This window comes from Boleophthalmus pectinirostris, unplaced genomic scaffold, assembly GCF_026225935.1.
Source record: "Boleophthalmus pectinirostris isolate CB_2022bp ecotype Guang Dong unplaced genomic scaffold, ASM2622593v1 HiC_scaffold_5, whole genome shotgun sequence".
NCBI lineage: Eukaryota > Metazoa > Chordata > Actinopteri > Gobiiformes > Gobiidae > Boleophthalmus > Boleophthalmus pectinirostris.
The window spans coordinates 27,118,813-27,132,940 of NW_026571404.1; the positions used below are offsets into that span (position 1 = coordinate 27,118,813).

Below are 14,128 nucleotides of genomic sequence, written 5' to 3' on the forward strand. Positions count from 1 at the left end.
GCGTATTCAATCTTCATACTTTTTTCAGTTTTAATAAACTGAAGATTGACTTGAGGTACTGGCACCTGCAAAAGGAAAATCCCACTATAACAGAACTAACGACAGACGGTATATATTTTGCTTGGAAAAATCCAGACTCATCGCTGTACCAGCGGCTGATCTGTATAACAAATACAGAGAGATATACTTTTGGATTTCCAGCCAAGAATATATTAAAATACAGAATACAACGAATGCCTCCAAAGATGCTTTTTTTGGTAGGCCTAACTGTTCGATTCAACTTGGTGACTGTAACAGGAAAAGAGGGTTTGATGTAATTATTTGCAATTTGAAATGTAAGGTCAGCAAGGTATAGAAAAATAAGAAATAGCGCCCTCGTATGGAAGGATGTTATTTACACGTCTACAATCATATAATTATAAGTTTAGATGAGCTATTTCATTAAAATATGTTCAAATAAATGTAAATTGTTATGATATAAGGGAAATCCTTGTAATAAACACATACACGTAACTAGTACTACAACAACTACTACTAAACAAACATACCTTTATTTTTCAGCCAATTACAAAAGTGTCCAGAAGATGGCAGCATTTGCTTTGTTCGTAAGTCCATGTTTTCGAAGCAAATCCCTGTGATATTTAACATGCAGTATTATCCTATATGAATGGTGTAGAATGTGAAGTGTGTGTGATATTGTCGCAGAATGGAAGCCACATCTCTGTTAATGAACCCCAAAGTCATGCTGGCCTGTGTCCAAAAATGTGCTGTCTCAGACTTATAATTTGATTCTTTATTTACATTGTGGAATTGCATTAATGATAACAGACCTGTGGGAGGTAGAATGCTCATTTGTTGGCTGGATGCAATACGGCACAGTTAATCACACAAAACAGAAAAGGACAATAACAAATAATTTTCTTGTGACCTGTCAAACAAGTTTTGGCAACAATGACATTACTTCAGTGCATAGTGGGAGAAGAATCTAGAAAGTATACAGTACATATATACCTTTTAGTAATTCATGTTAGCATCAATGCCAAGACAAATGGTGTGCTTATAATATTTTCACAAACTGTAAATTGCAAATATTTACACATTTATTTCACATTGTTGTCCAAAAGCATCTTCAATGTCTTCTTGGTGTTCAAAGATGTGGATTAAAGTAAGTCGGCTGAACAAAACCAGTGGATATAAAGGGGTGCAAGAGCCCTCCTGTGGACGTGAGTGGGACTGCAGCTGTAGAGTGGAAGACCATGTTTCCAGAGCTGAAGTTTGGAAAAGTCTGATGGAAGTTACTTGGGCTTGGACTGACATTTACCACAGTGTTACCTGGTGTCTGTAAAGTGCTGTCTGCTCCAGGGTTTTGCTTTTTCCACTTCGTTCTCCGGTTTTGGAACCAGATTTTGACCTGGGTTTCGGTGAGGCTGAGGGACAAAGCCAGGTTGAGTCTCTCGCAAACAGAAAGGTAGCGTGTGGTACGGAATTTGTTCTCCAAAGCGACCAGTTGCTCGTACGTGAACGCAGTCCTAGCACGGCGAGGTTTGGCACATGTGGAATCATGGCGGCGGCGTTTGTGAGGGGAGTGATCCGGAGTGGCGGAGGAGGACAGAGAGGTGCGGTCTGTGTCCTCTTGGTCCACGCTGAGACAGGGTTCTGGTTCAGGGGGAGGCGAGGAGAGCAGCTGAGGGGTTTGTGATGAAGAGAAGAGCTCTTCCTCTGCACCATTTTCATCCTCTGTGAAGAGAAGGGGTGGAAAACTGAGAATAAAGTTTAGATTTAAAGTCCTACTATTTATAATGGCAATAGAAATTACATTGCACTTCATACAAAACCAAAATAACAAGTAGCCAAGCACAATATACTGAAGCTTCAAGTTACTATAATTTTTGTTTAGTTTTGTTTAGTTTATTTGGGCATTTTTGCAATTTGTTTACATTACATTAGATAGAAGCGTACATGGCCCAAAAGGAGTATTACTTATGAGCACCTACTCCCATACACATAGTCTAAAAGTACACCATGTTACTTTTGTGGTGGAGGGTTCATCACCGTGTTGATGTTTTTGTTTTGCCTGGAATGTGCCACAGTATGACATTAAACATATCTATCTCCATGGACACAAGTGGGCTTCAGAAAAGTTACATAGTGCACCTTAAATAGCTAAATTAGATAATCACATTGACTGTATGATGTTGACATACCAATTATAAGCTGTGGCTCCAAAAAACACTTGGTCAGCATAATTACTATATCGATTTATCGTTCAATATATGAAAGCTGGAAGAATGTATTTTTGGGCTCAATATTTATCATTTGTATATGATCTGTGAAAACATTAGACATTTTTGGTAACACTTTTGAGTATATGATAACATTTAAGCCATAAAAATCTTTATCTAATAACTTCTAAGACTCATTACGGGTGCAAACTAAGTGGGCTACTAAAGTGTATCATTCTGGAGTTTCTTTGTTGCGGCTTGGGGTTTTTCAGTGATATGATACATTTAGAATAGTTTGTTGTGGTTTTAATCTGCTTTTAGGTTTTTTGTATCTGTGGCATACATGCATTTCAGTATTATTGTTTGTCTGTCTATATTTAGTCTACTTCAGCCATTGTCACACTTTGTTGTCAGGCTTAATTGTAAACATTAAAACGCTGTAAAACATCACATTTTACGCTAAAATGTTAAAATACAGGCCTATAGCTGTTTTGACATAACGGCATGCCTACTCTAGCTTGCTGCACTATTAAAAACGAGTAGGAAAAATTTGAATGCTTTAGTTTTATGAGGCAGAAAATGTCACCGTTGATTTGGTTGGCCGTGGTGCTGAAAGAACAGCTCCATTCGTGCGTAACGTATCTCGCCTCGTGTGACAGAGCACTTTTCATTGGTTGATGTAGGCCTAGAATCAGTTCCAATAGCCAACTCATGAGCAGTAAGTCGTCCCTTCATCTGGTCCTGTTTAAGAGTGTATTTAAAGGCCTGGGGGTCATCCAAACAGAACGGGGAATTAGACGGAGAGGTGCAGCCTGGTCACTAATCCTTAAATAATTTATAAAGCCCACAGCGCGTCTCAAAATGTCATGTTGCGGAAAGAAATCCCGTCTAAATCCCGCCTCGCCCCCTCAGCCATGGCGTGCTAATGGAGTTTCATATTTGCGCGCGGATCGATAAATGTCATCTATTTAAAGGGAAGTTTGAATCGAGCGATATTTGGGATCAGACATGGAAGGGGTGTGAAGTTTGTACCTGCAAGGTGCTGGAGGGAGATATGCAGGATGCGGTAATGGGATATCGATCAAAGCCTGCGCGGGGCATCCTCAATGGGACGATTTAAACAATTATCTAGGCCGCCTGTCCCACTGCCAATCACACACCGGGGCTTTGGGAGCGAGCCTTTGTGGCCGCGCTCAAAGGAAACGCAGCTCTTAAAATGAGAGGAAGGTCACTCACAGATGACAGCAGTTTGATAGAAAACGTCAAAGTGAGGCGTTTTTCTTTACTTTGTCCAAAAAAGTTTTGTGTAGCTATAAAGGTGAGTTTGTTTGACCGTATAAAATATGTTATAGACAAAAGTCATTACCAATAGAGCTAAAAAAAAATTGCAGTCTAACTTTGCCTAAGAAACTCATTTGACTTCACATCGAAGCTGTATCTAAACCCAGAACTTACCCAAGACTAGACCAGGGCTGGACCAAGTGGGAACGCACCCTATAGCTATTCTAAATTGTGGCAGATGATATTTTTGAGTTTCACAAATTAATATAAAAAATAAAAATACGAGCAAACTAAGGCACTATATTATTGTCATGAAGTCTTTGGCGGACGGATACGCAGTAGCAATAGTAACAGGTGCCGTGTGGTTGCAATAGTTTTTGTTGTTTTTCTTTGTTGTTTTCTTTCTCTATCACTCTCTCTCCATTAAGATATAACTCACAAACGTAACTCATTTTACCTTCTGGTGTTTAACTCAACTTAAGTACGTAAAAAATTTAAATTAAATAAGTTTTATCCTCTTATTTACCTTCCAGTGCTCCCTCCGCTCCACTTTCATTTGCACTTGTCACTGCACTGTCTTCCTCCGCCTCTGGAAACGTCTCCCTGGCGTCGCAAAGTATCCTCCTGCTGTTAAACTTGTTTGGGTCCAAGATGTCCAAGATGGAGAAAGAAATCTTGTTGTGCGTCGTTGTCATCTTCACCTCTTGTGTGAGTCCAGCATAATTCATTCACACACAGTTCGGGACACTTTTTGGTCAGATAAAACTCGTCATATCTTGTCTCTTTGTAGGCTTAGGTGGTCTGCAGTAGTGGTCCCTGGTTGACGCTGCGCTCCTCGTGTCTGTGCCGGTGTGGTGTGGGTGGATGAGGCGCAGGGAGACCACTCTTTAAAGCCCCTGTCCCCCCGTAAGTCTTTTCAGCCAGACACGTGACACAAACACTATTAACGTTTCACACGACCTCCTAATGGGCTCAAAGCTTTCGTCGATAATCACCCATATCATTAAATTCAATAAACCTCGACCTGTGCGTAAATTGGGCACAGATGGTACTTGGACTATATTAGATGTTGTCCTATCTCTAAAATTAAACTTTTAAAATGTGCAATAGTCTGTCCCTCAAAGCCTGGAAACAGAACGAGCAAAAATGACATAGACACATAAAACCCTGCCTTTCAGGTATTCATTTATTGCTATAAAAACAATAGTAAACTTTAAAGTTGCATTTTGTAAACTTGTTATTCCATTCAATAAACAGATACGTAAACAGATGAGACAAATAAGGCTTGAAATAACATTATTTCTATTTCATTATCATTTTAAACTGATTACATTCAAAGTATTCCAGATAGTAGATATGTGAAATCAGAAATACATATTATTAGAATATGACATTGTAATATGTGTACATCAGAAACTGCCTAATAATGGTCCTGTGGTGGGTATTTTCATATTTGATCAAACTGAAGCTCAGTAGCAGTTAAGGGTTTTGCTTTATTATGTTGCAGTAAGTTGCACTTATAATTTATATTAATGGGCAATAACATGCTATGATGACAGTGCTGAGAAGTACATGTACTGAGAATATGTATACGGAATATAATTTTTGTAACTACCGAAATACAGTTACTCTTTCAACTGGTAGTATTCAGAATACAGTTACTTTTCTAAAATCAGAGGAATGGATTTAGGTATTTGATGACAGCTGCTTCAAACTGCACAGTGTTTTACATTTTATTTTTTTTATTTGTTATGGAAATGCATAACAAACGGTGAAACAAACATAAAGAAGAAGTTTTTATCCCCATGTTGTGCTTTTACACTATAATTTAAATGAGACTCAATGACAAAGCATTCAGAATAGTCACAATACAGTAATCTGATTCAACCATGTATTGGAATATGTTACAAAATACATTTTAATTCAGGTATTCAATATTTTGCAACTAAATACATTTTCAAAGTATTCTTCCCAATATGATGACAAGGCAGTGACAGCTCAAAAAAGCAGTACAAAATGTCAAATATAAATAGCTTTTTGTGCTAATATAAATTGCTAATGTATTTAAAAACTACAAGAATGATGAATTTACTTACAAAGTACCTCAAAAACTGTTTTTTTACACTAAATTTATTCTTTTCAATCTAAAAATGCATTGCAAGTAGTTATTGAACACAACTGATTGTTTTCTCACCTAAAGCTGATAGTTTGATATTCACAATCAATGGGCTCTCTGGTCTTTAGCCATTAGCATTCAATACCAAGTGACACAGGCTTGTTTAAACCCTGATGCCCGCTGATGGCTCAAATGGTGAAACCAGCACAGGATCAATATTCCCAGCAGGTGTCCAATACAGATAAAGCGTGATGGCTACAGTCAGACAGACAGCCTTTTGGAGAAGGGGAAGCCACACCAGTAACAGATCTGACCGAAGCTCCCTGACAGTCTTTTGACCTTGTAATAAGTATTTCCAAGCAAAGTGGGCTCTCCTTTAATATACTATGAGCTTGGTGGCTAAAGAAAAGTGGTTGAATGATTCAGTAGAGTTTTCAAAAGTATTGAAAATCAGAAACAAATGAATACTAAAACTAGTATTGAAACTACTACTCATTTGAGCAAGTATCGATACTAAAAAAGTCACATTCACAGGACAGAAATGAACCTTTCCTGAATAGCTTTGGAATGATATTGAGTTGTATTAAAACAAGTATAAGACCACCCCGACTATTATGCAACCTATCTGAATGAATGAGGGATTACACAGATATAAGGCCACATGGTAATATAAAAGTAAGTACTATGATTTTATGTTGAAAATCACACTCATTTGTCTAAAGAAAGGGTGCTTTTTATTATTATCGTGGTATCAAAATCTTTATTGAATATAGAGTCTATTCTTAAGCATTTACATATTTTACAGCTGAAGCCTGTGAGGTCTACTATGTTTATTTATGCACCCAGACAGTAGTTATGCATAGTATTGGAGCAGATTTGAGCCCCTCTTTTCTTCGGATAATTTCCTGTGCCACTTATATGGTGTTTAGTGTGCTTTGAGAAGGCTCCATGGTCTAGTTCTGTGTGCGTTGCGTAGTACTTACATAGTCAAACATTAGTCAAAGCCACCCCTACTGGGAGTCTGCATGTTCTCCATTTGCATATGTATAGCACTTGCGCAGCCCCCACTGTAGTCTACATTTGAATAGGGCCTGCTGGACACTGGAGGGTTTACAACTTCCTACGAGAAAGCCCAGCGGCCGGACATCTGCTTACGTGGGGCAGCCTTGAGGACAAAGATGCCCCCAGGTTAGAGTCTAGAAAGCGGGAACTGCATTGGAATCACTGTAGACCTCACCAGGGCAGTACAGAGAAGGAGTAGCCCACATCGGGACTCCGCAGGGGGGCTAAGGAGACACACTTCCACCCTGGACCCCCCTCCTGGGTCCATAAAGTCATTACATGGTGGGGAGGCTGCCCCAGGTCTGCTAAGCGTCACATCATTTGTCTAATGGCAAGAGTGGTATTATGAGGTGCGCTTGTCTTGTGTACTCTACTGGCCTCCACTGTCTCCACATCCAACCCATAAAGAGGGCACACAAAGGAGCAGCAAGACACTGGTCAGACATTAAGAGCCTGTTAGATCCGTCATGGTAAATTCCTAAGCCTTGTATCTCTTTTAAATACATAGCAACAGGTAAACATAATCTGTGATCGCACAACATCCTGAATTTAATCGCTGTAATAAACTGTTTAAAAAATACTGTAGTCTAAAAGTCCTGCAGAAATACCAGAAGTGTAAAGAACTGTAAAGTGTGTGTGTTTTCTTCAAAATAAATAGCTGTTACTGGTTCTTCAAGTTGAACTTTTTAAAGAAACTATTATGCAAACTGTTTGGAAATAATAATTTCTTACATCACAGTTTTACTTTATTCTGATTCTGTTTTATTGGATTTGGGAATGTTAGACTTCTCACTATTTTACATTTCCATAGTACTTAGTGACTTAGAGACTTATTTGGGGTTTATATAATTGTATAGATTCTACTTTTAAATATTTGATTTAATTATTTTATGATTATTTGAGTTCTGGTTTAGAGTAAGACAAAAAATGTAGGATGTAGACTTCTTTATTCTCTTCCAAGCAGGTAAGCAGTGTGTTTGTTTAACACAGTTGAAACAATCTGAGCAAAGACTTTGTTTCTCTGATGAAGTTGTTCACTTTATAACTGCCAGTATAGTTACTGCTGGTAAAGGGACAATCAGAAAAGTTTTGTCTCTTCACTTAAACCCCATAATGAATAACTGCTAGATTGATATGTTTAAAGTCATACCATGGAATATTCCAGGCAAAGAAATAATAAGTAGATAGTGGATCCTCCACCATTTAATCTAAACAACTGCTTGTCTGCATTTAGTTCAAAACTTCATCTTAAAAGGAGTTAGATTGGTTCTTGTTCCAACAGTGGTGCTGCCAGACTAGTTCCGGTGAAACCTCATGAGTGCTCGCCTGACTCCCTCTTTGACAACAAGGTCAGTGGCATTGCCCAGTAATTGTCCTAACGGCCCGTATACCTGTTGGGTGGAGGCGAGTAATGAGAGTTTTTCATTACAGGCGAGACGGGTGAGTGCGCCTGGCAGATGCTGACAGGCAGCAGATGTGTAAAGTTGGGGGTGATTTGTAAAGGGGTCAAACTGCATCACGGAGGAGATGGAGGGCAGAGTGGGGCTGGTGCTGGAATTATGCTGAGGGACACTGTCAGTCACGGGGCGCCCCTGTCAGCAGAGGTAAAGGTCAGTTCAAACGCCACCGCTGCACACATCCAACATGGACGCCAGTCAAGTCCAGTCTGGTTTGGGGGAGATAAAGATGTCTCGTGTGTGGTGAAACCGTGCATAGTTGAACTGAAAGAAGTTTTGGAAAGTGGTTTTGCTTTCCTGGGTGGCTACTAGGAATCACATCTATGATATTTTTGTGCCCTATCTAGTGCATTCCCTCATCTGTTTCCACAACAGTTTAGGTTATGTCTTAGGTAATAGTTCCTAAATATTTCCTGTGCTCTTATGTCAATGTGTTCCTACCTGTAAAGATCGACAGTGTTTAATCTGAAGTATGATTTCATAGCTTATAATATGCTCAGAGTCATTTTATGTACCATTTTCTCTCCAAAAGTTCACAAAAATTGAGAAATAGTCTGGACATTAAAAAATTTCAGAAAACCTTTTCAGTGAAATGTTTAACCTGTTTAAACTTGAAAGTGAAATTAGAGTAGAGCAGTAGCTGATAAAGAGGAGAGCAGTAAACAGTACTAGAAGTTTCTGTAAAGAGCTAATAAGCACAGTGCATTTGTCCCTCACAGTTGGCTGTGTGTGAGGCCTCTGCACTCGCTCTACTGTCACTCAGCCTGAGCATTGATTATCCATTGTTCTGAGAAGGTCACATCATAATTCATTAACAACAATTAGTCCCCCAGTGCCACCTGCACTCCTTCTCTCGATTGCCCTGTGAAATTACGAGCTACCATCACGGCTCATACGTGCAACAATGAAGATGTATTCGCAATGTAAAGGCAAGAGCTATTAGTTACATTATTTAAATGGATCCGTTTAAGCCAGGGAAGCTGTCTTTATGAAGGGCAATTAGGCACTAACCGTAATTGATAATTCATGCTAATTACAATTAGGAAATATAAATAGTGAGTGTAGGATTAATCCTGATTGTGGCGAGTGGGTGCGGTGTGTGTGCGGGCTGTGAGCTGTGATGGAAGCCAATGGATTATGCCCCATTCATCTCCATCAGTGCACAAACAGATTGTGTTTGTCCCTTTATATTTCTCCATTGACCGTTATCTCTTGTTTTGTTTCTGTGCCCTTGCCAAATTGTCCATGAGCTTCAGTTAGTCTGGTTCAAAAGTGTAAAGTGGCTCTGCTGTTTAAGCTGCTTAAATTGCTTTATGAGACCAGAAGGATAAAATCGAACACATAAAACAATTATATGTTCTATACTACACTATAATATAATATACAATAAATGTTTTAAAAAAAGTTATAAGTTTGTAATATTTAGTAAATGTGCACACTTACCACAAATTGGTAATTAATAACAAATAATAAAAAAATAGTAACATAAATACGTAAACCTAAAGGTTAGTCCAAGTAAAGACAACAAGGACTCATCACTCATTTAATGGGATATTTTCATTAAAAAACACCTAAAGAGCACAGACCACTGCCAAAGCATAAACCTTCTGAGATCCTTCCTATGTATTTTTTATTTTATTCCCACTATATAGAAATATACTTCAGTCTAATCTATTTCCTTTGACAAAGCTTGGTGCTGTTATAATCTCCCATTTCATCTGTAATAAGAACCAACTTCCATGAGGTCATCTTATCTGACCCCAGGACCAGGGCGATGAAGACACTTGCTCTGACCCAACATAAAACCACTGGACAGACAGGAGGCCTGTTAGACTCTATTGTGCCTGAGGACGTGCTCTTCTTCTGCTCTGATAAGTGCTCGGACCTGTCAAGGAGCAGCGGCCTAAGTGGAGACAACAGTGTGATTTCAATACTAATGCTGTGCTGTCTTAGCTGAGCAAACAAATATACAGGCTGATCAGAGGGGCCCAGCGGAGGCCGAGGGGAGGCTCAGGCTGTGTGTTGACTCAGATGGGCCTTTATTGCTTTATTCTTGTGGGATTTGAATTAATCATGGGTCTATTCATGAGCGCCTCTGTGTTTGTTTGCACCTAAATGGGTGATTTAAGGATGTAAAGCTGAATGTCAAGCTGTATGACTGCCCTGTGATATATGATCAAAAGTCTGCATCGGATGTGTATTGGAGAATTGTATGATGTATTTCAAATGTTGTCTAATATATTTGATAACTTTGAAACCTTATTGTGTTGAAGTATACCTTGCCCCTTTACAGTTCTAGTATTGTCAGATAGGACCCTGTCTGTTTGGCCCCACTGCTGGCAGTGTACTGCTGTAATTGCTACAGTGAGAGCTGGATCAGTGAAGCCGCTCTAATCAATAAAGTCTTCATCAGCCATTTCCCCTGATGATTCTCCCTCATTTCTCCCTTAATTGTTCTTTTCATCAAACATGGTGCCGTGAGCGTGTGTTTGTGTTCCCAGGAGCAGCAGCCTCAGTGACTCTCAGAGGACCGCAGCTAACCACTGATTGTCAGAGAAGCTGCCAAAAAAAGGAAGGAAAACTGGCTCCCAGTTTGATGTGACCTGAGTAGACCAGGATAACTGTGGATGAAGACATGAGCTGCCTCACAGCGCCCCCTCTGCTGGCACTGAGAACATCAACTCTCTCAGGTGAAGACTTATTTACCGCTAAGTCCCAGTGGGACAGGTATGTACAGTTTAAAGTAAACACACACTCCATCTCCCATAACATCCTCACCTTGTGGAAAGACAGAAATTCCATATAATTAGTCTCCTGGCATAATCGCCCAAGTTGGTTGTCAAGGTTTTTGGAGAAATAGAAAAATAAACTGCTTTAGTCAAGAAGATGACTTTGGAGTTTGGAGAACAGAATAAGACAAAACTCAATTTGGCCATAAATGACTCGAGCAGTTATGAGGTCAGCAATATTTTATAAATGTTCAAAACAGAAGACAAAAACTGACAATCAAAAATGCCAGAATTTCTGCTAAATGTGTTTCAGTTTGCTATGGGTTTTCCGACATGCCTCTGGTCACATTGTTGATGTCTTACTTTGTCAACCAAAACTTTTATTGATCAATTAGATGTATCCTTGCTGTACCAGTAAATTGTCGGTTTAATCTGGCTTTTCACATCTAAATAAATTGTCGACTTCTCTGTGTGTATTGTTGTTATCCAGTGAAGACTTGAAAGCATGTGATCTTCTGGGTACAGTTTGGGGTAGTTACAAACATAGAGATTCTAGTCATAGTTTACTGCATATGCTTGAATACAGTTCTAAATTAGTCTATTAGTGAATCCTTTGAGTTTTGCTAATACCAAACTGCAATTAAAATGAGCTGTCAAGTCTTTAACCTCATTGATTTTGGAGATGTGGTGCAGAATAGAGACAGCCAGACAGTCAGTGAATTGTCCGAGCCTTTTTTAAAAATCAGTAATTTCAACAAATTTAAACCAGAAACTATATTAGATAAAATCTAATGGCAAAGGTATGAATACGGTACAGTGTATGAATACAGCAAAGACAAATCTCTTTTTGCCAGTCTTCTATTACACATTTATATTTTGATATATGAGCGCTTATGGGTTGTTGACTTACTGGGCTTTATTGAGAAAATTAGATTTGAGTTGTCTAACAGCCGGGCCACTCATCTCCTCAGTAAACTGCCATAGATCGCACCGTCGTAGCTGTTATCGACATATCCCATTACTGAAGGCCTTACGTTTTACGACCATTTCCATAAATTCAGCGTAGGGACGATGGCACTCTCTGCGGGCCTGATAGAAAGAGCTCCTCGGGGCTGCAGTTTGACGCCTCAGTGCCCCCCGAACACCTAGATTAAGCCCATCTCGTGATCAGCAATGGTTCAGGCGTCAGAGAGAGAGGACGCCATATTGAATGGGTTTGTACATGGTGTGAGCTGGAGTTCAGGTCAGCCAGTATTTACAGCTCAATCACTTAACAGGGAGGGGAGGGGTGGGGGGGTGCCTCTCTATTAGGCTGCTATCTATCCCACAGTCTGACAGAGCAGCAGAGGGCCCAGAACGGACATTAGAGTCCTGATAACGCCCCCTAGAGACTGAACTGTCTTCACATTAGTGTCCCAGGATCAGTGGATGTTCACACTGACAATAGCAGTAAAAGACAACTTCATTATTCAGTACCATTATGAATATGATGTAACACATATAGGTGTTCTTTTTAAGAAATTACATGTTAAATTATAGATTATTGAGTAAATAGAAGTTAAGACATTAAGATGTTTTTCTATAAATGTTTTAAATTAATTATTTTACAAATATATTTTGAAATGTAAACAAATACCCTGGATATAAAGTTCTGGAGTGCACAACCATCTTCATTTGAACCAACCCTTCGACAGAGACAGTCTATTTTCACTCGAGCTCATACAAACACTGACTTTTTCACTGTCTCTTTCCTTTACCTGCCCTCCAAATGCCCCCCGTACACTGGGGATAACCACTGTTCTGGAGTTTCTTGGAGAAGGAGCATATGGACAAGTGGCCAAATGCTTCAACTCCAAGACCAAAGAAGTGGTGACAGTGAAACTGTTTGAAGACAATTATGCGATGCAGGTGGAGCTGAACATCATCCAGCATCTGGAGAACACTAACCCAGATGATGTTAAATACACTGAGCACTTTTTGTGTGAGGAGTACCACAGCATCGTCTATGAAATACTGGATTGCAGCCTCCTGGATCTCTCCATGGACCACCCTGAAAATCTTTCACTGAGTAGCTATGGCCCAACAGTTCCTTGTTGCTTTTAAAGCACTGAAGGAAGCGTGTGTTGTTCATGGTGATCTGAGACCTGATAATATTATGTTGGTCAACCACCAAGAGCAGCCATTTAAAGTAAAGTAAAGTCAACTTTGGCTGTGGAGGGCGTTTCTCAGACCTGGAACAGGGCATGAATATGATGTGTGACAGACATTGTGCTCCTGAGGTGGTCCTGGGTGCTCCACTGTTCAAGGCCCTGGAGATGTGGACCCTGGACTGCCGCCTGGGAGAGGGCCTCTTAGGCTGCCAGCTGTTCTCCAACATGTCCAACTATGACCACCTGAGGAGTATCATCCATGTCCTTGGACAACCTAGCGATGAGATGCTGCAGAGAAGTGTACGCCGATAAATACTTCCTCAAGACTATCTGCCAGTGGAGATTCAAGAGCCCAATTGAATACCAGGCCACAAACTGGGAAAAGCCTGATGTCGCTGAATGTGAACTGAGCAAGCTTTCAGATCTAGAGGTAGCCATAATGCTACAGGCTGATACAGAGGATGAAGATGCCTTCTTGGACCTGGAGGTTTTCCTGGATTTTGTAAAAAATCTTCTCCAAATTGATGGAAAAAAGAGGATGACTGTCAGCCAAGTGCTGAGGTACCCGTTCATAGCAATAGAGCACTTGATCAGCAGTGACAGTGAATATGCCCAAGGTGCCCATGATTTCATGGCAGTGACTCTGAAGACCTCCACATCACCCACAGTCCTTTGGAGCTTTACTCTAAACATGAGGAGCCTGAAGAACCTGAGTGGATCTACAGCCCTTTGATTGAGACTAACAAAGACTCCGTCATCATTCAGCCTATGGAGGAGAATAACCAGTGCAACAGGCTAAGATCACTGATGACTCTTCAGAAGATGTCAAGGCTGATACTGCAGACAATACTGCGCATAAGAGTGCGTCCTTCTGGTCCGTGATGAAGAAAAGGTTTGGTGGTGGCATGGCCTGTTTCCACCAAACCTTGACCCATGCTGCACCTCAAGGAGGCGCTAAAGACACCCCTGTAATCTCAAATAAACAATAGTTCATGTATGTAAGTATGTTAAAAATTACATATGTGTTTTACATGTATGTACATATTGCATTACATATTGAATATCAGGGCTTGGACCATAAACACTATTCATATATGAGGTCATACCTCAA

The 14,128-nt window shown here is 40.0% G+C and overlaps 1 protein-coding gene across 1 annotated transcript; it reads right to left on the reverse strand.

Annotated features, from left to right (window-relative positions):
- Positions 1-1,147: 1,147 nt before the first annotated feature.
- nkx1.2la (NK1 transcription factor related 2-like,a) lies at positions 1,148-12,692 on the reverse strand. The gene is made up of 5 exons (XM_020921206.2): positions 12,625-12,692; positions 10,127-10,153; positions 8,073-8,226; positions 4,030-4,204; positions 1,148-1,737 (listed from the first exon to the last, which is right to left on the reverse strand). Exons 1-5 carry the CDS (start codon positions 12,690-12,692, stop codon positions 1,148-1,150), a joined length of 1,014 nt encoding a protein of 337 aa, XP_020776865.2.
- Positions 12,693-14,128: the final 1,436 nt, after the last annotated feature.

Bases quoted from the DNA above. Each gene is read 5' to 3' on its own strand.
- nkx1.2la (XM_020921206.2), bottom strand. From the start codon at position 12,692: ATGCTCCTTCTCCAAGAAACTCCAGAACAGTGGTTATCCCCAGTGTAC. The intron at 4,205-8,072 runs GTATACGGGCCG...CTCACACAAGAG, and splicing joins TACTCGCCTCCACCCAACAG to GTGAAGATGACAACGACGCA. The intron at 1,738-4,029 runs GTAAATAAGAGG...TTCTCTTCACAG, and splicing joins AGCGGAGGGAGCACTGGAAG to AGGATGAAAATGGTGCAGAG.